Raw genomic sequence first — 25,980 nt, forward strand, 5'->3', positions numbered from 1 at the left:
CTCACCTACTCACTCACTCACCTAATCACTCATCTACTCACTCACCTACTCACTACTCACCTACACACTCACTCACCTACTCACTCACCTACTCACTCACCTACTCACCTACACACTCACCTACTCACCTACTCACTCACCTACTCACTCACCTACTCACTCACCTACTCACTCACCTACTCACCTACACACTCACCTACACACTCACCAACTCCACTCACCACTCACCTACTCAATCACCAACACACTCACATACTCACTACCTATCACCTACTCACCTACACACTCACCTACACACTCACCAACTCACTCACCTACTCACCTACACACTCACCAACACACTCACCCACTCACTCACTCACCTACCCACCTACACTCTCCAACACACTCACCCACTCACTCACTCACCTACTCACCTACACACTCACATACTCAACTACTCACTCACCTATCTCACTCACCTACTCACTCACCAACTCACTCCTACTCACCTACACACTCACCTACTCACCTACACACTGACCTACTCACCTACTCACCTACACACTCACCAACACACTCACCTACTCACTCACCTACTCACCTACACACTCACCTACACACTCACCTACTCACTCACCTACTCACTCACCTACTCACCAACTCACTCACCTACTCACCAACACACTCACCAACACACTCACCAACCACACTCACCTACTCACCTACTCACTCACCAACACACTCACCCACTCACTCACTCACCTACTCACCTACACACTCACCAACACACTCACCTACTCACTCACCTACTCACCTATACACTCACCTACTCACTCACTCACCTACTCACCTACTCACTCACCAACACACTCACCCACTCACTCTCTCACCTACTCACCTACACACTCACCTACTCACTCACCAACTCACTCACCTACTCACCTACTCACCTACACACTCACCTACTCACTCACCAACTCACTCACCTACTCACCTACACACTCACCTACTCCTCATCCTACTCAGACTCACCTACTCACTCACCTACTCACCTACACACTCACCTACTCACTCACCAACTCACTCACCTACTCACCTACACACTCACCTACTCACTCACCAACTCACTCACCAACTCACTCACCTACTCACCTACTCACCTACACACTCACCTACTCACCTACTCACTCACCTAGCTCACTCACCTACTCACCTACTCACTCCACCTACACACTCACCTACTCACTCACCTACACACTCACCTACTCACCTACTCACTCACCTACTCACCTACTCACTCACCTACTCACCTACTCACTCACCTACTCACTCACCTACTCACTCACCTACTCACTCACCAATTCACTCACTCACTCACCTACACACTCACCTACTCACTCACCTACTCACCTACTCACCTACACACTCACTACTCACCTACTCATGTCACCTACTCACTCACCAACTCACTCACCTACTCACCTACACACTCACCTACTCACCTACTCACTCACCTACTCACTCACCAACTCACTCACCTACACACTCACCTACTCACCTACACTCACCTACTCACCTACTCACTCACCTACTCACTCACCAACTCACTCACCCTACTCACCTACTCACTCACCTAAACACACTCACCTACTCACTCACCTACACACTCACTCACTCACTCACCTACTCACCTACACACTCATCACTCACCTACTCACCAACACACTCACCTACTCACTCACCTACTCACTCACCTACTCACCTACTCACCTACACACTCACCTACTCACCTACTCATTCACCTACTCACTCACCTAGCTCACCTACACACTCACCTACTCACCTACTCATTCACCTACTCACTCACCCACTCACTCACCTACTCACCTACTCACTCCCTACACACTCACCTACTCACCTACTCATTCACCTACTCACTCACCCACTCACTCACATCACTCACCTACTCATTCACCTACTCACTCACCTACTCACTCACGCTACTCACTCACCTACTCACCTACACACTCACCTACTCACCTACTCACTCACCTACTCACCTCACCTACTCACCTACACACTCACCTACTCACCTACTCACTCACCTACTCACTCACCTACTCACGCACCAACACACTCACCCACTCACTCACTCACCTACTCACCTACACACTCACCAACACACTCACCTACTCACTCACCTACTCACCTACTCACTCACCTACTCACTCACCTACTCACCTACTCACTCACTCACTCACCTACTCACTCACCTACTCATCCAACTCACTCACCTACACACCAACACACTCACTAACACACTCACCCACTCACTCACCTACTCACTCACTCACCTACTCACCTACACACTCACCTACTCACTCACCTACTCACTCACTCACTCACCTACACACTCACCTACTCACTCACTCACTCACCTACACACTCACCTACAGCACTCACTCACTCACCTACTCACTCCCTACTCACCAACTCACTCACCTACACACCTACACACTCACCTACACACTCACCTACACACTCACTCACCTACTCACTCACCAACTCACTCACCTACTCACCTACACACTCACCAACACACTCACCCACTCATTCACTCACCTACCCACCTACACACTCACCAACACACTCACCCACCCTCACTCACTCACTACTCACCTACACACTCACCAACACACTCACCTACTCACTCCCTACTCACCTACTCATTCACCTAGCTCACTCACCTACTCACTCACTCACCCACTCACCCACTCACTCACCCACTCACTCATCCACTCAATCGCCTACTCACTCACCACTCACTCACCTCACTCACTCACTCACCCACTCACTCACCCCACCCACTCACTCACTCACCACTCACCCACTCACTCACCAACTCACTCAACTACTCACCAACACACTCACCAACACACTCACCAACACACTCACCCACTCACTCACCTACTCACTCTCACCTACTCACCTACACACTCACTCATCTACTCACCAACACATCTCACCCACTCACTCACTCACCTACTCACCTACACACTCACCAACACACTCACCAACACACTCACCCACTCACTCACTCACCTACTCACCAACAGACTCACCAACACACTCACCCACTCACTCACTCACCTACTCACCTACTCACTCACTTACTCACCAACACACTCACCAACACACTCACCTACACACTCACCTACTCACTCACCTACTCACCTACTCACGCTACACACTCACCTACTCACCTACTCACTCATTCACCTACTCACCTACACACTCACCTACACACTCACCTACTCACTCACCAACACACTCACCCACTCACTCACTCACCTACTCACCTACACACTCACCAACACACTCACCAACACACTCACCCACTCACTCACTCACCTACTCACCTACTCACTCACCTACTCACCAACACACTCACCTACTCACTCATTCACCTACTCACCTACACACTCACCTACACACTCACCTACTCACTCACCAACACACTCACCCACTCACTCACCTTCTCACCTACTCACTCACCTACTCACCTACTCACTCACCTACACATTCACCTACACACTCACCTACTCACTCACCTACACACTCACCTACTCACCTACTCACTCACCTACTCACTCACCTACTCACCAACTCACTCACCTACTCACCTACTCACTCACCTACACATTCACCTACACACTCACCTACTCACTCACCTACACACTCACCTACTCACCTACTCACTCACCTACTCACTCACCTACTCACCAACTCACTCACCTACTCACCCTACACACTCACCTACACACTCACCTACTCACTCACCTACTCACCTACTCACTCACCTACTCACTCACCTACACACTCACCAACACACTCACCTACACACTCACCTACTCACTCACCTACTCACCTATTCACTCACCTACACACTCACCTACACACTCACCTACTCACTCACCTACTCACCAACTCACTCACCTACTCACCTACTCACTCACCTACACATTCACCTACTCACTCACCTACTCACTCACCTACTCACCGACACACTCACCTACTCACCTACTCACTCACCAACGCACTCACCTACTCACCAACTCACTCACCTACTCACCAACACACTCACCAACACACTCACCAACGCACTCACCCACTCACTCACCTACTCACTCACTCACCTACTCACCTACACACTCACCTACTCACTCACCTACTCACTCACTCACTCACCTACACACTCACCCACTCACTAACTCACTCACCTACACACTCACCTACACACTCACCTACACACTCACTCACTCACCTACTCACTCACCTACTCACCAACTCACTCACCTACTCACTCACCTACACACTCACCTACACACTCACCTACACACTCACTCACCTACTCACTCACCTACACACTCACCTACTCACTCACCTACTCACTCACTCACCTACTCACTCACCTACTCACTCACCTACTCACTCACCTACTCACTCACACACTCACCTACACACTCACCTACTCACTCACCCCACTCACTCACCCACTCACTCATTCACCTACTCACCTACACACTCACCTACTCACTCACCTACTCACTCACTCACCTACTCACTCACTCACCTACTCACCTACACACTCACCTACACACTCACCTACACACTCACCAACACACTCACCAACACACTCACTCACTCACCTACACACTCACCTACACACTCACCTACACACTCACCAACACACTCACCTACTCACTCACCAACACACTCACCTACTCACTCACCAACACACTCACCTACACACTCACTTACTCACCTACACACTCACCTACTCACTCACCTACTCACTCACCCACTCACTCACTCACCTACTCACTCACTCACCTACTCACTCACCTACTCACCTACTCACTCACCTACACACTCACTCACCCACTCACTCACTCACCTACTCACTCACTCACCTACTCATTCACCTACTCACCTACACACTCACCTACTCACTCACTCACCAACACACTCACCAACACACTCACCTACACACTCACCTACACACTCACCTACTCACTCAGCTACACACTCACCCACTCACTCACTTACCTACTCACCTACTCACTCACCTACACACTCACCTACTCACTCACCTACTCACCAACACACTCACCTACACACTCACCTACACACTCACCTACTCACTCACCTACACACTCACCTACTCACCTACACACTCACCTACACACTCACCTACACACTCACCAACACACTCACCTACACACTCACTCACCTACTCACCTACTCACTCACCTATTCACCAACTCACTCACCTACTCACCTACACACTCACCAACACACTCACCAACACACTCACCTACTCACTCACCTACTCACCTACTCACTCACCTACACACTACCTCACCTACTCACTCAACTACTCACTCACTCACTCACCTACTCACTCACCTACTCACTCACCTACTCACCTACTCAATCACCTACTCACCTACTCACTCACCTACTCACTCACCCACTCACCTACTCACCTACTCACTCACCTACTGCTGCTGATGATGATGCTGCTGCTGCTTATGATGATGATGCTGATGTTGTAGGCGTGCTGGCTGATGATGATGCTGCTGATGCTGCTGATGCTGATGTTGTAGGCGTGCTGGCTGATGATGATGCTGATGATGCTGATGATGATGCTGATGATGCTGCTGATGATGCTGATGATGCTGATGATGATAATGCTGATGATGCTGCTGATGATGATTATGATGCTGCTGATGATGTTGTAGGCGTGCTGGCTGATGATGATGCTGATGATGCTGCTGCTGATGATGCTGCTGATGATGATGTTGTAGGCGTGCTGGCTGATGATGATGCTGATGATGCTGATGATGATGATGCTGATGATGATGCTGATGATGCTGCTGATGATGATTATGATGCTGATGATGATGTTGTATGCGTGCTGGCTGATGATTATGCTGATGATGCTGCTGATGATGCTGCTGATGATGATGTTGTAGGCGTGCTGGCTGATGATGATGCTGATGATGATGATGCTGATGATGATGTTGTAGGCGTGCTGGCTGATGATGATGCTGATGATGCTGCTGATGATGCTGATGATGAAGATGTTGTAGGCGTGCTGGCTGATGATGATGCTGATGATAATGATGTTGATGATGATGATGTAGGCGTGCTGGCTGATGATGATGCTGATGATGCTGATGATGATGCTGATGATGCTGCTGATGATGTTGATGATGCTGATGATGATGTTGTTGATGATGATACTGATGATGCTGATGATGATGATGATGCTGCTGATGATGATGATGCTGATGATGTTGTTGATGATGATACTGATGATGCTGATGATGATGCTGATGATGATGATGTTGTAGGCGTGCTGGCTGATGATGCTGCCGAGTTGGCGTTCAGCTGGAGATCCGGGGGGGCTCTGGGGGGGCCGCCCCTCCCCGCGTGCCCCCCACGAATATTAAACCCCCCACACCCATGTGTAGGGGTCCCCGTGGAGGTGAGAACGCGAATTCATTCACTCACTGTTACACTCACTGTTACACTCACTGTTACACTCACTCACTGTTACACTCACTGTTACACTCACTGTTACACTCACTGTTACACTCACTCACTCACTGTTACACTCACTGTTACACTCACTGTTACACTCACTCACTCACTCACTGTTACACTCACTGTTACACTCACTCACTGTTACACTCACTGTTACACTCACTCACTGTTACACTCACTGTTACACTCACTGTTACACTCACTCACTGTTACACTCACTGTTACACTCACTCACTCACTGTTACACTCACTCACTGTTACACTCACTGTTACACTCACTGTTACACTCACTGTTACACTCACTCACTCACTGTTACACTCACTGTTACACTCACTGTTACACTCACTCACTCACTCACTGTTACACTCACTGTTACACTCACTCACTGTTACACTCACTGTTACACTCACTCACTGTTACACTCACTGTTACACTCACTGTTACATTCACTCACTGTTACACTCACTGTTACACTCACTCACTCACTGTTACACTCACTGTTACACTCACTGTTACACTCACTCACTCACTGTTACACTCACTGTTACACTCACTCACTCACTGTTACACTCACTGTTACACTCACTCACTGTTACACTCACTGTTACACTCACTCACTGTTACACTCACTGTTACACTCACTGTTACATTCACTCACTGTTACACTCACTCACTCACTGTTACACTCACTGTTACACTCACTGTTACACTCACTGTTACACTCACTCACTCACTGTTACACTCACTGTTACACTCACTGTTACACTCACTCACTGTTACACTCACTGTTACACTCACTGTTACACTCACTCACTGTTACACTGACTGTTACACTCACTCACTGTTACACTCACTGTTACACTCACTGTTACACTCACTCACTGTTACACTCACTGTTACACTCACTCACTGTTACACTCACTGTTACACTCACTGTTACACTCATTCACTGTTACACTCACTGTTACACTCACTCACTGTTACACTCACTGTTACACTCACTGTTACACTCACTCACTGTTACACTCACTGTTACACTCACTGTTACACTCACTCACTGTTACACTCACAGTTACACTCACTCACTGTTACACTCACTGTTACACACACTGTTACACTCACTGTTACACTCACTGTTACACTCACTCACTGTTACACTCACTGTTACACTCACTCACTGTTACACTCACTGTTACACTCACTCACTGTTACACTCACTGTTACACTCACTGTTACACTCACTCACTGTTACACTCACTGTTACACTCACTCACTGTTACACTCACTGTTACACTCACAGTTACACTCACTCACTGTTACACTCACTGTTACACACACTGTTACACTCACTGTTACACTCACTGTTACACTCACTCACTGTTACACTCACTGTTACACTCACTCACTGTTACACTCACTGTTACACTCACTGTTACACTCACTCACTCACTGTTACACTCACTGTTACACTCACTGTTACACTCACTCACTGTTACACTTACTGTTACACTCACTGTTACACTCACTGTTACACTCACTCACTGTTACACTCACTGTTACACTCACTCACTGTTACACTCACTGTTACACTCACTGTTACACTCACTCACTGTTACACTCACTGTTACACTCACTCACTGTTACACTCACTGTTACACTCACAGTTACACTCACTCACTGTTACACTCACTGTTACACACACTGTTACACTCACTGTTACACTCACTGTTACACTCACTCACTGTTACACTCACTCACTGTTACACTCACTGTTACACTCACTGTTACACTCACTGTTACACTCACTCACTCACTGTTACACTCACTGTTACACTCACTGTTACACTCACTCACTGTTACACTTACTGTTACACTCACTGTTACACTCACTGTTACACTCACTCACTGTTACACTCACTGTTACACTCACTGTTACACTCACTCACTGTTACACTCACTGTTACACTCACTGTTACACTCACTCACTGTTACACTCACTGTTACACTCACTGTTACACTCACTCACTGTTACACTCACTGTTACACTCACTCACTGTTACACTCACTCACTGTTACACTCACTGTTACACTCACTCACTGTTACACTCACTGTTACACTCACTCACTGTTACACTCACTGTTACACTCACTCACTGTTACACACACTCACTCACTCAATCACTGTTACACTCACTGTTACACTCACTCACTGTTACACTCACTGTTACACTCACTCACTGTTACACTCACTGTTACACTCACTGTTAACTCACTGTTACACTCACTGTTACACTCACTCACTGTTACACTCACTGTTACACTCACTCACTGTTACACTCACTGTTACACTCACTGTTACACTCACTCACTGTTACACTCACTGTTACACTCACTGTTACACTCACTCACTGTTACACTCACTGTTACACTCACTGTTACACTCACTCACTGTTACACTCACTCAGTGTTACACTCACTGTTACACTCACTGTTACACTCACTCACTGTTACACACACTCACTCACTCACTGTTACACTCACTGTTACACTCACTGTTACACTCACTCACTGTTACACTCACTGTTACACTCACTGTTACACTCACTCACTGTTACACTCACTGTTACACTCACTGTTACACTCACTCACTGTTACACTCACTGTTACACTCACTGTTACACTCACTCACTGTTACACTCACTGTTACACTCACTCACTGTTACACTCACTGTTACACTCACTCACTGTTACACTCACTGTTAAACTCACTGTTACACTCACTCACTGTTACACTCACTGTTACACTCACTCACTGTTACACTCACTGTTACACTCACTCACTGTTACACTCACTGTTACACTCACTGTTACACTCACTCACTGTTACACTCACTGTTACACTCGCTGTTACACTCACTGTTACACTCACTCACTGTTACACTCACTGTTACACTCACTGTTACACTCACTCACTGTTACACTCACTGTTACACTCACTCACTGTTACACTCACTGTTACACTCACTCACTGTTACACTCACTGTTACACTCACTCACTGTTACACTCACTGTTACACTCACTGTTACACTCACTCACTGTTACACTCACTGTTACACTCACTGTTACACTCACTCACTGTTACACTCACTCAATCACTCACTATTACACTCACTGTTACACTCACTCACTGTTACACTCACTCAATCACTCACTGTTACACTCACTGTTACACTCACTGTTACACACACTCACTCACTGTTACACTCACTGTTACACTCACTGTTACACTCACTCACTGTTACACTCACTCACTGTTACACTCACTGTTACACTCACTGTTACACTCACTCACTGTTACACTCACTGTTACACTCACTGTTACACTCACTCACTGTTACACTCACTCAATCACTCACTGTTACACTCACTGTTACACTCACTCACTGTTACACTCACTCAATCACTCACTGTTACACTCACTGTTACACTCACTGTTACACACACTCACTCACTGTTACACTCACTGTTACACTCACTCACTGTTACACTCACTGTTACACTCACTGTTACATTCACTGTTACACTCACTCACTGTTACACTCACTCACTGTTACACACACTCACTGTTACGCTCACTGTTACACTCACTGTTACACTCACTCACTGTTACACTCACTGTTACACTCACTCACTGTTACACTCACTCACTGTTACACTCACTGTTACACTCACTGTTACACTCACTCACTGTTACACTCACTCACTGTTACACTCACTCACTGTTACACTCACTGTTACACTCACTCACTGTTACACACACTCACTGTTACACTCACTGTTACACTCACTCACTGTTACACTCACTGTTACACTCACTCACTGTTACACTCACTGTTACACTCACTCACTGTTACACTCACTGTTACACTCACACACTGTTACACACACTCACTCACTCACCACTCACTCACTCACTGTTACACTCACTGTTACACTCACTGTTAAACTCACTGTTACACTCACTCACTGTTACACTCACTGTTACACTCACTGTTACACTCACTCACTGTTACACTCACTGTTACACTCACTGTTACACTCACTCACTGTTACACTCAATGTTACACTCACTGTTACATTCGCTGTTACACTCACTGTTATACTCACTCACTGTTACACTCACTGTTACACTCACTCACTGTTACACTCACTGTTACACTCACTGTTACACTCACTCACTGTTACACTCACTGTTACACTCACTGTTACACTCACTCACTGTTACACTCACTGTTACACTCACTCACTGTTACACTCACTGTTACACTCACTGTTACACTCGCTGTTACACTCACTGTTACACTCACTGTTACACTCACTCACTGTTACACTCACTGTTACACTCACTCACTGTTACACTCACTGTTACACTCACTCACTGTTACACTCACTCACTGTTACTCTCACTGTTACACTCACTGTTACACTCACTCACTGTTACACTCACTGTTACACTCACTCACTGTTACACTCACTGTTACACTCACTGTTACACTCACTCACTGTTACACTCACTGTTACACTCACTGTTACACTCACTCACAGTTACACTCACTCAATCACTCACTGTTACACTCACTGTTACACTCACTCACTGTTACACTCACTCAATCACTCACTGTTACACTCACTGTTACACTCACTGTTACACACACTCACTCACTCACTGTTACACTCACTGTTACACTCACTGTTACACTCACTCACTGTTACACTCACTCACTGTTACACTCACTGTTACACTCACTGTTACACTCACTCACTGTTACACTCACTCAATCACTCACTGTTACACTCACTGTTACACTCACTCACTGTTACACTCACTCAATCACTCACTGTTACACTCACTGTTACACTCACTGTTACACACACTCACTCACTGTTACACTCACTGTTACACTCACTGTTACACTCACTCACTGTTACACACACTGTTACACTCACTCACTGTTACACTCACTGTTACACTCACTGTTACACTCACTCACTGTTACACTCACTGTTACACTCACTCACTGTTACACTCACTGTTGCACTCACTGTTACACTCACTGTTACACACACTCACTCACCACTCACTCACTGTTACACTCACTGTTACACTCACTGTTAAACTCACTGTTACACTCACTCACTGTTACACTCACTGTTACACTCACTCACTGTTACACTCACTGTTACACTCACTGTTACACTCACTCACTGTTACACTCACTGTTACACTCACTCACTGTTACACTCAATGTTACACTCACTGTTACATTCGCTGTTACACTCACTGTTATACTCACTCACTGTTACACTCACTGTTACACTCACTCACTGTTACACTCACTGTTACACTCACTGTTACACTCACTCACTGTTACACTCACTGTTACACTCACTCACTGTTACACTCATTGTTACACTCACTGTTACACTCACTCACTGTTACACTCACTGTTACACTCACTGTTACACTCGCTGTTACACTCACTGTTACACTCACTCACTGTTACACACACTGTTACACTCACTGTTACACTCACTCACTGTTACACTCACTGTTACACTCACTCACTGTTACACTCACTCACTGTTACTCTCACTGTTACACTCACTGTTACACTCACTCACTGTTACACTCACTGTTACACTCACTGTTACACTCACTCACTGTTACACTCACTGTTACACTCACTGTTACACTCACTCACTGTTACACTCACTGTTACACTCACTGTTACACTCACTCACAGTTACACTCACTCAATCACTCACTGTTACACTCACTGTTACACTCACTCACTGTTACACTCACTCAATCACTCACTGTTACACTCACTGTTACACTCACTGTTACACACACTCACTCACTGTTACACTCACTGTTACACTCACTGTTACACTCACTCACTGTTACACTCACTGTTACACTCACTGTTACACTCACTCACTGTTACACTCACTGTTACACTCACTCACTGTTACACTCACTCACTGTTACACTCACTCAATCACTCACTGTTACACTCACTGTTACACTCACTCACTGTTACACTCACTCAATCACTCACTGTTACACTCACTGTTACACTCACTGTTACACACACTCACTCACTGTTACACTCACTGTTACACTCACTGTTACACTCACTCACTGTTACACACACTGTTACACTCACTGTTACACTCACTCACTGTTACACTCACTGTTACACACACTGTTACACTCACTCACTGTTACACTCACTGTTACACTCACTCACTGTTACACACACTCACTGTTACACTCACTGTTACACTCACTGTTACACTCACTCACTGTGACACTCACTGTTCCACTCACTGTTACACTCACTCACTGTTACACTCACTGTTACACTCACTGGTACACTCACTCACTGTTACACTCACTGTTACACTCACTGTTACACTCACTCACTGTTACACTCACTCACTGTTACACTCACTGTTACACTCACTGTTACACTCACTCACCACTCACTCACTCACTGTTACACTCACTGTTACACTCACTGTTACACTCACTCACTGCTACACTCACTGTTACACTCACTCACTGTTACACTCAGTTACACTCACTGTTGCACTCACTGTTACACTCACTCACTGTTACACTCACTCACTGTTACATTCACTGTTACACTCACTGTTACACTCACTCACTGTTACACTCACTGTTACACTCACTCACTGTTACACTCACTGTTACACTCACTCACTGTTACACTCACTGTTACACTCACTCACTGTTACACTCACTGTTACACTCACTGTTACACTCACTCACTCACTGTTACACTCACTGTTACACTCACTCACACACTGTTACACTCACTGTTACACACACTGTTACACTCACTGTTACACTCACTCACTGTTACACTCACTGTTACACTCACTCACTGTTACACTCACTGTTACACTCACTGTTACACTCACTCACTGCTACACTCACTGTTACACTCACTCACTGTTACACTCAGTTACACTCACTGTTGCACTCACTGTTACACTCACTCACTGTTACACTCACTCACTGTTACATTCACTGTTACACTCACTGTTACACTCACTCACTGTTACACTCACTGTTACACTCACTGTTACACTCACTCACTGTTACACTCACTGTTACACTCACTCACTGTTACACTCACTGTTACACTCACTCACTGTTACACTCACTGTTACACTCACTCACTGTTACACTCACTGTTACACTCACTCACTCACTGTTACACTCACTGTTACACTCACTCACACACTGTTACACTCACTGTTACACTCACTGTTACACTCACTCACTGTTACACTCACTGTTACACTCACTCACTGTTACACTCACTGTTACACTCACTCACTGTTACACTCACTCAATCACTCACTGTTACACTCACTGTTACACTCACTGTTACACTCACTCACTGTTACACTCACTCAATCACTCACTGTTACACTCACTGTTACACTCACTCACTGTTACACTCACTCACTCACCCACTGTTACACTCACTCACTCACTGTTACCCCCACTCACTCACACACTTACTGTTACACTCACTCACTCACCACTCACTCATTCACCACTCACTCACTCACCACTCACTCACTCACCACTCACTCACCCACTCACTCACGACTCACTCACTCACCCACTCACTCACCCACTCACTCACCCACTCACCCACTCACTAACCCACTCACTCACTCACCAACTCACTCACTCACTCACCCACTCCCTCACCCACTCACTCACCCACTCACTCACTCACCCACTCACTCACTCACACACTCACTCACTCACTGTTACACCCACTCACTCACACACTCACTCACTGTTACACCCACTTACTGTTACACCCACTCACTCACTCACCCACTCACCCACTCACTGTTACACCCACTCACTCACTCACCCACTCACCCACTCACTGTTACACCCACTCACTCACTCATTGTTACACCCACTCACTCACACACTTACTGTTACACTCACTCACTCACCACTCACTCATTCACCACTCACTCACTCACCACTCACTCACTCACTCACCCACTCACTCACCCACTCACCCACTCACTAACCCACTCACTCACTCACTCACCAACTCACCCCATCACTCACCCACTCACTCACCCACTCACCCACTCACTCACCCACTCACTCACTCACCAACTCACACACTCACTCACCCACTCACTCACTCACCCACTCACCCACTCACTCACTCACTCACCCACTCACCAACTCACACACTCACTCACTCACACACTCACTCACTCACACACTCTCTCACCCACTCACTCACTCATTCACCACTCACTCACTCACTCACCCACTCACTCACCCACTCATTCACCCACTCACTCACCCACTCACTCACTCACACACTCACTCACTCACCCACTCACTCACTCACACACTCTCTCACCCACTCACTCACTCACCCACTCACTTGCCCACTAAATCACTCAACCGCTCACCACCACTGATGATGATGGTTGTGGTGGTTGTGGTGGTTGTGATGGTGGTTGTGATGGTGGTGGTTGTGGTGGTGGTTGTGGTGATGTTGGTTGTGGTGGTTGTGGTGGTTGTGGTGGTTGTGGTGATGTTGGTTGTGGTGGTTGTGGTGGTTGTGGTGGTTGTGGTGTCTGCAGGCGCTCCGTGTGCGCTGCCTGCAAGCGCTACGCTCCCTGGGCCTCTCCCGGTGCCACAGCTCCACCCCCAGCGAGACTCACCTGGACAGCTGTACTCTCGACCTGTGCAGGTGGGCATGATGGTGGTGGTGGTGGTGGTTGTCCGGCAAAACAACCCCCTGCCTCCTCGCGGTGCCGGACGGGCAACTCTCTCGTGGACAATGCTGTGGGGGGAGGTCCAATTTTGATTGGCTCCTCCCCTCGTGGCGTCTGTGACCACCACAGGGGCTAAACGGGGGCTCTGGACGGGTTTGACGGGCTGGTAACCCCTCCACCTTCAATTAATTACCACTAAACCACGAGTTAAACTGAAATATGTAACTAATAAGCTTGTGCCGGAGGCCCCGGGGGGACAGGCGTCTATGACGTCTCCCGGCCAAACCCCAATTGGCGGCGCCAGGAGATTGAATCTCAACCCTCGGGGCTCCTCCAGAAACAACGAAAAGCCACTACGGGTGGCCACGTGGAATGTTCGAACGCTCACTGCGAAGGAGAGGCTGCCACTCCTCTGTCGGGAGCTGGACCAGTACCGCCTGAATCTCTGTGGCATTCAGGAGGTCCGGTGGACCGGTTCTGGCTCCTGCCACCATGAGGGGTGGTCAGTCCTCTACTCGGGGCAGCAGACTGCCAAACAACAGGGTGTGGCTCTTCTTTTGAACAAAAGAATGAAAGGGGCGTGGGAGCATGGCGGTGAGGTGTGGGAAGCTGTAAGCCCCTGGCTACTTTGGGCTCACCTTCCCATCAACCGGAGGCGAGGAATGGTGGTCGTGGTTACTTATGCCCCCACCGAAGACGAACATCTGTGGAGGGATGCAGGCAAAGCCGATGAGTCAGATGCCTTCTATGACCTCCTGTCACAGGTGCTGGCTAAAGTGGCCCCTCGGGATAGAGTCATCTTGTTGGGTGACTTCAATGCCCGAGTTGGTCATGATCTGGAGTGATTGGAGGGCATGGGCCAGATCAGCTCAGCGGATGCGAGCCCATGTCCTTGACACCAGGACCTACTGTGGAGCTGATCTGCCCTCTGACCATCGACTAGTCATCTGTAAGATGCGCCTGCCATTCTTCCACTCCGGTGGTGGGTGTAGACCCAGGACCCCATTCCAACCTAAAGTGGCCTGGTCTCAGTTATCTGATGAAAGTAGCGAGAATTTCATCATCGCTTGCGGCTGGGATTGGCATCGTCCCCCACTCCTCCTGATGTCGAGGGTAAATGGGCGAGGTTTAGGACTGCGACTCATGCAGCTGCAATGGCTGCTTTGGGTACGCGGTCCAGACCTCCCCAGAGACCCTGGCTGACAGATGAGGTGTTCAGGATGGTTGAGAAAAAGCGACAAGCCCACTGTCATTGGCTACAGAATCCCACGTCAAAGAATGAGGAGGCTTACCGCAGCCTTCGCTCGGAGGTTCGGAGAGCCGTGAGGCGCTGCAAGGATGGGTGGTGGTCGCGGGTTGCTGAGGAGATGGAGTCTGCCTCAATGGCCCACGATCACAAATCTCTATTTAACTCCATCAAGAAAGTAACATGCAGCACCACACCTATTACCATCATTAGGGGAAGGAACAGTGATCCAATCTCTGACCCCAAGGAACAGGTTTGCAGATTTTCTGAGCATTTCTGTGAGGTCCTGGGGGAGGGGAAATCCCTCAGCCAGGAAAACATCGTGGCACAAAGTGAGGATGACCCTGCTGAGGCTGCGGTGCCTCATATATTGGAAGAAGTCACCCCCTGTGAGTGACTGGCTGAGGTACCATCTGTTGAGGAAGTACTGAAGGCGATCCGGAGTCTGAGACCAGGAAAGGCAGCGGGCAGAGATGATCTCCCAAGCGAAATGCTGAGGGAGGGTGACGTTTGTGCACAGACTGCCCTATATGACATCATAACAACAGTCTGGACCACTGGACGGGTTCCGCAGGATAGGAAGGATGCCCTGGTGGTCCCCCTCTTTAAGAAGGGGGACCGCACAGACTGTAACAACTACAGGGGCATCTCACTCCTCAGTGTGCGGAGAAAGGTGATGGTGTTAATGGTGATGGTGGTGATGATGGTGGTGGTGATGGTGGTGATGGTGGTGGTGATGGTGGTGATGGTGGTGATGGTGGTGGTGATGATGATGGTGGTGATGGTGGTGATGGTGGTGGTGATGGTGGTGATGATGGTGATGGTGGTGATAATGGTGATCAAGGATGGTGATGGTTATGGTGGTGATGGTAGTGATGGTGGTGATAGTGGTGATGGTGGTGATGGTGATGATGGTGATGGTGGTGATGATGGTGATGGTGGTGATGGTGGTGATGATGGTGGTGATGGTGATGGTGGTGATGGTGATGATGATGGAGATGATGATGGTGATGGTGGTCATGATGATGGTGATGGTGGTGATGATGGTGGTGATGGTGGTGATGGTGGTGGTGATGGTGGTGATGATGGTGATGGTGGTGGTGATGGTGGTGATGATGGTGATGGTGGTGATAATGGTGATCAAGGATGTTGATGGTTATGGTGGTGATGGTAGTGATGGTGGTGATAGTGGTGATGGTGGTGATGGTGATGGTGGTGATGGTGGTGATGATGGTGGTGATGGTGATGGTGGTGATGGTGTTGTTATTCTCCACAGACGTCACCATGATGGTGGTGATGGTGATGATGGTGATGATGGTGATGATGTTATCTGCCAGAGCGTGTTGGCCTACGTGAGGGCATGTGTTCAAGCAGGAGGCTCCATCCCAGACTGGCACCATCACCTGCCCCACTGCGGTACCACCACCAACATCACTAACATCACCATCACCACCATCACCATCACCACCATCACCACCATCACCAACATCACCAACATCACCATCACAATCACCATCACCACCATCACCAACATCACCACCATCACCATCACCACCATCACCACCATCATCACCATCACCACCATCACCACCATCACCACCATCACCATCACCACCATCACCACCATCACCACCACCACCATCACCACCACCATCACCACCACCATCACCACCACCACCACCACCATCATCACCATCACCACCATCACCACCATCACCACCATCACCACCACCACCATCACCATCACCACCATCACCACCATCACCACCATCACCACCACCACCATCACCACCACCATCACCACCACCATCACCACCACCACCACCACCATCATCACCATCATCACCATCACCACCATCACCAACATCACCATCACCACCATCACCACCATCACCAACATCACCATCACCATCACCACCATCACCACCATCACCACCATCACCACCACCACCATCACCACCACCATCACCACCACCACCACCACCATCACCACCACCATCACCACCACCATCACCACCACCATCACCACCACCACCACCACCATCACCACCATCACCACCATCACCACCACCACCACCACCATCACCACCACCATCACCACCACCATCACCACCACCACCACCATCACCACCACCATCACCACCACCATCACCACCACCACCACCACCATCACCACCACCATCACCACCACCATCACCACCATCACCACCATCACCACCACCACCATCACCACCATCACCACCATCACCACCACCACCATCACCACCACCACCACCAACACCACCATCATTATCACCATCACCACCATCATCATCACCATCACCACCACCACCATCACCACCATCACTACCACCACTACCATCACCACCACCATCACCACCACTACCATCACCATCATCATCACCACCATCACCAACACCATCATCACCATCATCACCATCACCATCATCACCATCACCATCATCACCACCATCACCACCATCACCAACCACTACCATCACCACCACCATCACCACCATCACCACCACTACCATCACCACCATCACCATCACCACCATCACCACCAACACCACCATCACCATCACCACCATCATCATCACCATCACCACAATCACCACAATCACCACAATCACCACCATCACCACCATCACCACAATCACCACCATCACCACCATCACCACCATCACCACCATCATCACCATCACCACCATCACCACCATCACCACCATCACCACCATCACCAACACTATCACCATCATCACCACCATCGCCACCATCACCATCACCACCATCACCACCATCACCACCACCACCATCACCACCATCACCACCACCACCATCACCATCACCACCACTACCACCACCATCACCATCACCACCATCACCACCATCACCACCACCACCACCACCACAATCACCACCATCACCACCATCACCACCATCACCACCATCATCACCATCACCACCATCACCACAATCACCACCATCACCACCATCACCACCATCACCACCATCATCACCATCACCACCATCACCAACACTATCACCATCATCACCACCATCGCCACCATCACCATCACCACCATCACCACCATCACCATCATCACCACCACCACCATCACCACCATCACCACCACCACCACCACCATCACCATCACCACCACTACCACCACCATCACCATCACCACCATCACCACCATCACCACCACCACCACCATCACCAACACCACCATCACCATCATCACCATCATCACCATCACCACCATCATAATCACCATCAACACCACCATCACCACCACCACCAACACCACCATCATTATCACCATCACCACCATCATCATCACCACCACCACCATCACCACCATCACCATCATCATCACCACCATCACCAACACCATCACCATCATTACCATCATCACCATCACCATCATCACCATCACCATCATCACCACCATCACCAACCACTACCATCACCACCACCATCACCACCATCACCACCACTACCATCACCACCATCACCACCACTACAATCACCACCATCACCACCACCATCACCACCATCACCACCACCGCCACAACCATCACCACCATCACCACCACTACAATCACCACCATCACCACCACCACCACCATCACCACCACCACCATCACCATCATCACCACCACCATCACCACCACTACCATCACCATCATCATCACCACCATCACCAACACCATCACCATCATCACCATCATCACCATCACCATCATCACCATCACCATCATCACCACCATCACCACCATCACCAACCACTACCATCACCACCACCATCACCACCATCACCACCACTACCATCACCACCATCACCACCACTACAATCACCACCATCACCACCACCATCACCACCATCACCACCACCGCCACAACCATCACCACCATCACCACCACTACAATCACCACCATCACCACCACCACCACCATCACCACCATCACCATCATCATCATCACCACCACCACCACCATCACCACCACCACCATCATCATCACCACCATCACCACCATCACCAACACCATCACCACATTAACAAAGGATGATGATACTGCTGATGATGATGTTGCTGATGATGCTGATGTTGCTGATGATGATGATGTTGCTGATGATGTTGCTGCTGATGTTGCTGATGATGATGTTGTTGTTAGTACCACGTTGTGGTGCAGGTCTCGTCTACCGTGACTGCATCAACTGCTGCCACACCTCCACCACCTCCACCTCCACCAGCGCCTCCACCGCCTCCACCCCCTCCACCACCTCCACCACCTCCACCCCCTCCACCACCTCCTCCACCACCACCACCTCCACCACCTCCACCACCTCCACCTCCACCCCCTCCACCACCTCCACCACCCCCTCCACCACCTCCACCACCACCCCCACCACCACCACCTCCACCACCTCCTCCACCTCCTCCACCCCCTCCACCACCTCCTCCACCTCCACCACCACCTCCACCACCTCCACCTCCACCACCTCCACCACCTCCTCCACCACTGCGTCAACCTCCTGCCGGCAGTGTGCGGAGTCCATGTCTCCCGCCTTCCCTCGCTGCCTGGACGGATGCTACTGCCCTGAAGGTATCAGCATCAGCAGCAGCAGCAGAATCATCATCAGGATCATCATCATCATCAGAATCATCATCAGGATCAGCAGCATCAGCGGCAGCAGCATCAGCATCAGCAGCATCAGAATCATCATCAGGATCATCAGAATCATCATCAGGATGAGCAGCATCAGCGGCAGCAGCATCAGCATCAGCAGCATCAGAATCATCATCAGGATCATCGTCATCAGAATCATCATCCGCAGCAGCATCATTACAATCATCATCATCAGCAGTATCATCAGAATCATCTCTGTGCGTGTCTCTGTCACTGTGTGTGTGTCACTGTGTGTGTGTGTCTCTGTGTATGTGTCACTGTGTGTGTGTGTGTCATTGTGTGTGTGTGTCACTGTGTGTGTCACTGTGTGTGTGTGTCACTGTGTATGTGTCACTGTGTATGTGTCACTGTGTGTGTGTGTCACTGTGTGTGTGTGTCTCTGTGTATGTGTCACTGTGTGTGTGTGTGTCACTGTGTGTGTGTGTCACTGTGTGTGTATGTCTCTGTGTATGTGTCACTGTGTGTGTGTGTCACTGTGTGTGTCACTGTGTGTATGTGTCACTGTGTGTGTGTGTGTCACTGTGTGTGTGTCACTGTGTGTGTCACTGTGTGTGAGTGGGGAGCGATAGTGTAGCGGTTAGCGCGCTGCGCTATGAACCTGGCGACCCGGGTTCGATTCCCGCTCACGGCCAACACCAGTGACGATTATCTGAACCGGTCCCGGGCCTCCCCTAGGTCGACTCAGCCTCAAATGAGTACCTGGTGCGGTGTGTAAACATTGCCACTAGGGAGACAAAGGCGGTCGGGCGTGGTGCTGGCCACCCACCCCCTCGTGTACCGTTCCGGCCTTCATAGGTGCTCGCTAACAGCACTTGCCCCTACAGTCTGTTAAGGCTATATGGGGGATCTTTGTCTTTGTCACTGTGTGTGTGTGTCACTGTGTGTGTGTGTCACTGTGTGTGTCACTGTGTGTGTAGGGATGGTGATGGAGGCTGGGGTGTGTATCCACCCCTCTGAGTGCCCCTGTGTGTGTGTCACTGTGTGTGTCACTGTGTGTGTAGGGATGGTGATGGAGGCTGGGGTGTGTATCCACCCCTCTGAGTGCCCCTGTGTGTGTGTGTGTCACTGTGTGTGTCACTGTGTGTGTGTGTGTCACTGTGTGTGTGTGTGTCACTGTGTGTGTGTGTGTCACTGTGTGTGTAGGGATGGTGATGGAGGCTGGGGTGTGTATCCACCCCTCTGAGTGCCGCTGTGTGTGTCACTGTGTGTGTCACTGTGTGTGTGTGTCACTGTGTGTGTCACTGTGTGTGTGTGTCACTGTGTGTGTAGGGATGGTGATGGAGGCTGGTGTGTGTATCCACCCCTCTGAGTGCCCCTGTGTGTGTGTGTGTCACTGTGTGTGTGTCACTGTGTGTGTGTCACTGTGTGTGTGTCACTGTGTGTGTGTCACTGTGTGTGTGTCACTGTGTGTGTCACTGTGTGTGTGTGTGTCACTGTGTGTGTGTGTCACTGTGTGTGTAGGGATGGTGATGGAGGCTGGGGTGTGTATCCACCCCTCTGAGTGCCCCTGTGTGTGTGTGTCACTGTGTGTGTGTGTGTGTCACTGTGTGTGTGTGTGTCACTGTGTGTGTAGGGATGGTGATGGAGGCTGGGGTGTGTATCCACCCCTCTGAGTGCCCCTGTGTGTATCAAAGAGCGGTGTTCCCCGCTGGAACCGTCCTCAATGAGGGCTGCGGGCAATGGTACATACACACACATACATACACACACACATACACACACACACATACACACACATACAGTGGTACATACACATACACACAGTGGTACATACAACAACAACCGCCATTCGCCACTAAGTGGCGGTGACGTCACCACGATGCTTGTGCCAGGCTATGTGCACCCTGAGGCCACGTGAAGTGTCGAACGCCCGCTGGCAGGAGGTCACGGGGCAGACCCAGGTGCCACGGGTCGACTGACTGAGATGACTGGCTGATGCACCACCTGTGCCCCCTACTGTGCCAACCTGCTGTGCTTTAGCTACCCGGCGCTCCGCTCGTTGTTCTGAGCGTCGCTCCTCCACCCTCCGTTGTTGTTGGAGGGCGACTGCCTCCAACTGCCCAGTAGCGTCCTTCACGAGCCTCCTCCACAGAGGCCGATCTTGACACCGCTGGTACCGGTCATCGGCAAGTCCACTCAGCTCCACGTCCTCCTGTACCACATCACTCCATCTCTTCTCTAGCCCGTGCCGCGCCCGTTTAGCCCCCTCGATCCGGCCTAACAAAAGCTGTTTTGGCATGCGGTGGCTGGGCATGCGGGCTACATGACCCAGCCATCGCAGCCTTGCCCGCCGGAGGAGCTCACCGATGGGACCTTGCCCAGATCTTTCAAGGATTTGTGAGCTCCTCACACAATCCAGTCTGGTTAAACCCAGGATGGATCATAGGCAGGCCAGCCTAAATGTTTCTAACCGGCGAAGATGTTCCATTAGGGGGTCCACGTAGAGAAGGGAGGGAATGACCGTGGCCGAGAAGACCAGAAGCTTAGTGCGGAGCGACAGACCAGGTAGCTTCCACATAGCGTTACGTAACTGATGAAAAGATATTGCCGCTCGACTGATTTGGAGTGAGACCTCTGCTGTTAAACTGGAGCCGGTCATAACCACACTTCCCAGGTATGGGAAGCTCTCCACTCTCTCCAAAACTGCCCCATCACCGATTGGGAGTTGTGGGGGTGGAGTGTCCGATGGTACAAAATACCCAGGCAAGTGCTTAGTTTTGGTGGGGCTGATGGTAAGGCCCCACCTCTTAGTGGCACGCTCCAGCCTCAGCAGCAGCGTCTTCAACTCCTCCTCTGAATGAGCAGCTATCACCAAATCATCAGCATACATAACGTGTTTGAGCAATAGGGAGCCATCCCTTGACCACACCTGGGCATCGATCAGCCTCCCATTATATCTGTACCATATGGAGATTCCCCGGTACAGCTATTGAAGGCTTCACGAACTACGTGGTCAAAATAGATGTTAAATAATGTGGGAGCCAGAGGACATCCCTGTCGCACTCCAAGGTGTACAGGGAATGGCTCTGACTCCTGGCCACGTAGTTTTACCCGGGCCCGCTCACCATCATGAAGGTCCTTAATGATCGTGAGCAGAGGGTCAGGTACTCCAAAAGCACGACGAACAACCCAGAACCCAGGCCTACTGATGGTATCATAGGCCTTGACCAGGTGAATAAAGCGGAGATGTAGGTCTTGTTGGAATTCCCTACACCTCTGCTGCAGCAGACGGACAGAAAATATGGCATCTGTGCAGGACCGCCCTTTCCTGAAACCGCAGTGGGGCTCTGCAAGCCTCTCCTCAGCGTGCCTGGCAAGGCGATGCTGAATAATCCTTGCCAGGACCTTTCCCGGCACACTGAGGAGTGAGATGCCCCTGTAGTTGTTACAGTCTGTGCGGTCCCCCTTCTTAAAGAGGGTGACCACCAGGGCATCTTTCCAATCCTCCGGAACCTGTCCAGTGGTCCAGACTGTTGTTATAATGCCATATAGGGCAGTCTGCGCACAAACGCCACCCTCCCTCGGCATTTCGCTTGGGATATCATCTCTGCCCAGTGCCTTTCCTGGTCTCAGACTCTGGATCACCTTCAGTACTTCCTCAACAGATGGCACCTCAGCCAGCCACTCACAGGGGTGACCTCCAATATTTGAGGCACCGCAGCCTCAGCAGGGTCATCCCCACTTTTGCCACGATGTTTTCCTGGCTGAGGGATTTTCCCTCCCCCAGGACCTCACAGAAATGCTCAGCAAATCTGCAAACCTGTTCCTGGGGGTTGGAGATTGGATCACTGTTCCTTCCCCTAATGATGGTAATAGGTGTGGTGCTGCAGGTTACTTTTTTGATGGAGTTAAATAGAGATTTGTGATCGTGGGCCATTGAGGCAGACTCCATCTCCTCAGCAACCCACGACCACCACCCATCCTTGCAGCGCCTCACGGCTCTCAGAACCTCCGAGTGAAGGCTGCGGTAAGCCTCCTCATTCTCTGACGTGGGATTCTGTAGTCAATGACAGTGGGCCTGTCGCTTTTTCTCAACTATCCTGAACACCTCCTCTGTCAGCCAGGGTCTCTGGGGAGGTCTGGACCGCGTACCCAAAGCAGCCATTGCAGCTGCATGAGTCACAGTCCTAAACCTCTCCCATTTACCCTCGACATCAGGAGTGGAGGACGATGCCAACCCCAGCCGCAAACGATGATGAAATTCTCACAACTTTCATCAGATTACGTTGGAATGGCGTCCTGGGTGTACACCCACCACCGGAGTGGAAGAATGGCAGGCGCATCTTACAGATGACTAGTCGATGGTCAGAGGGCAGATCAGCTCCACGGTAGGTCCTGGTGTCAGTCAAGTCACCCAACAAGATGACTCTATCCCGAGGGGCCACTTTAGCCAGCACCTGTGACAGGAGGTCATAGAAGGCATCTGACTCATCGGCTTTGCCTGCATCCCTCCACGGATGTTCGTTTTCGGGGGGGCATAAGTAACGATGACCACCACTCCTCGCCTCCGGTTGATGGGAAGGCGAGCCCAAAGTAGCCTGGGGCTTACAGCTTCCCACACCTCACCGCCACGCTCC

At 49.8% G+C, this 25,980-nt stretch overlaps 1 protein-coding gene across 1 annotated transcript in view; it reads left to right on the forward strand.

Annotated features, from left to right (window-relative positions):
• The first annotated feature begins 22,867 nt into the window (after window positions 1-22,867).
• The window catches only part of LOC142908381 (otogelin-like), a 28,343-nt gene continuing 25,230 nt past the window's right edge, over window positions 22,868-25,980 (forward strand). The window contains exon 1 of the mRNA XM_076058953.1: window positions 22,868-23,085. Within this exon, the coding sequence (XP_075915068.1) occupies window positions 22,979-23,085 (107 nt within the window). The 5' untranslated portion in view covers window positions 22,868-22,978. The remainder of the gene's footprint in view (window positions 23,086-25,980) is intronic.

This window comes from Petromyzon marinus (genome assembly GCF_048934315.1).
Source record: "Petromyzon marinus isolate PM22_M1 ecotype Great Lakes invasive population chromosome 80 unlocalized genomic scaffold, UKy_Petmar_22M1.pri1.0 chr80_unloc.5, whole genome shotgun sequence".
Classification (NCBI taxonomy): domain Eukaryota; kingdom Metazoa; phylum Chordata; class Hyperoartia; order Petromyzontiformes; family Petromyzontidae; genus Petromyzon; species Petromyzon marinus.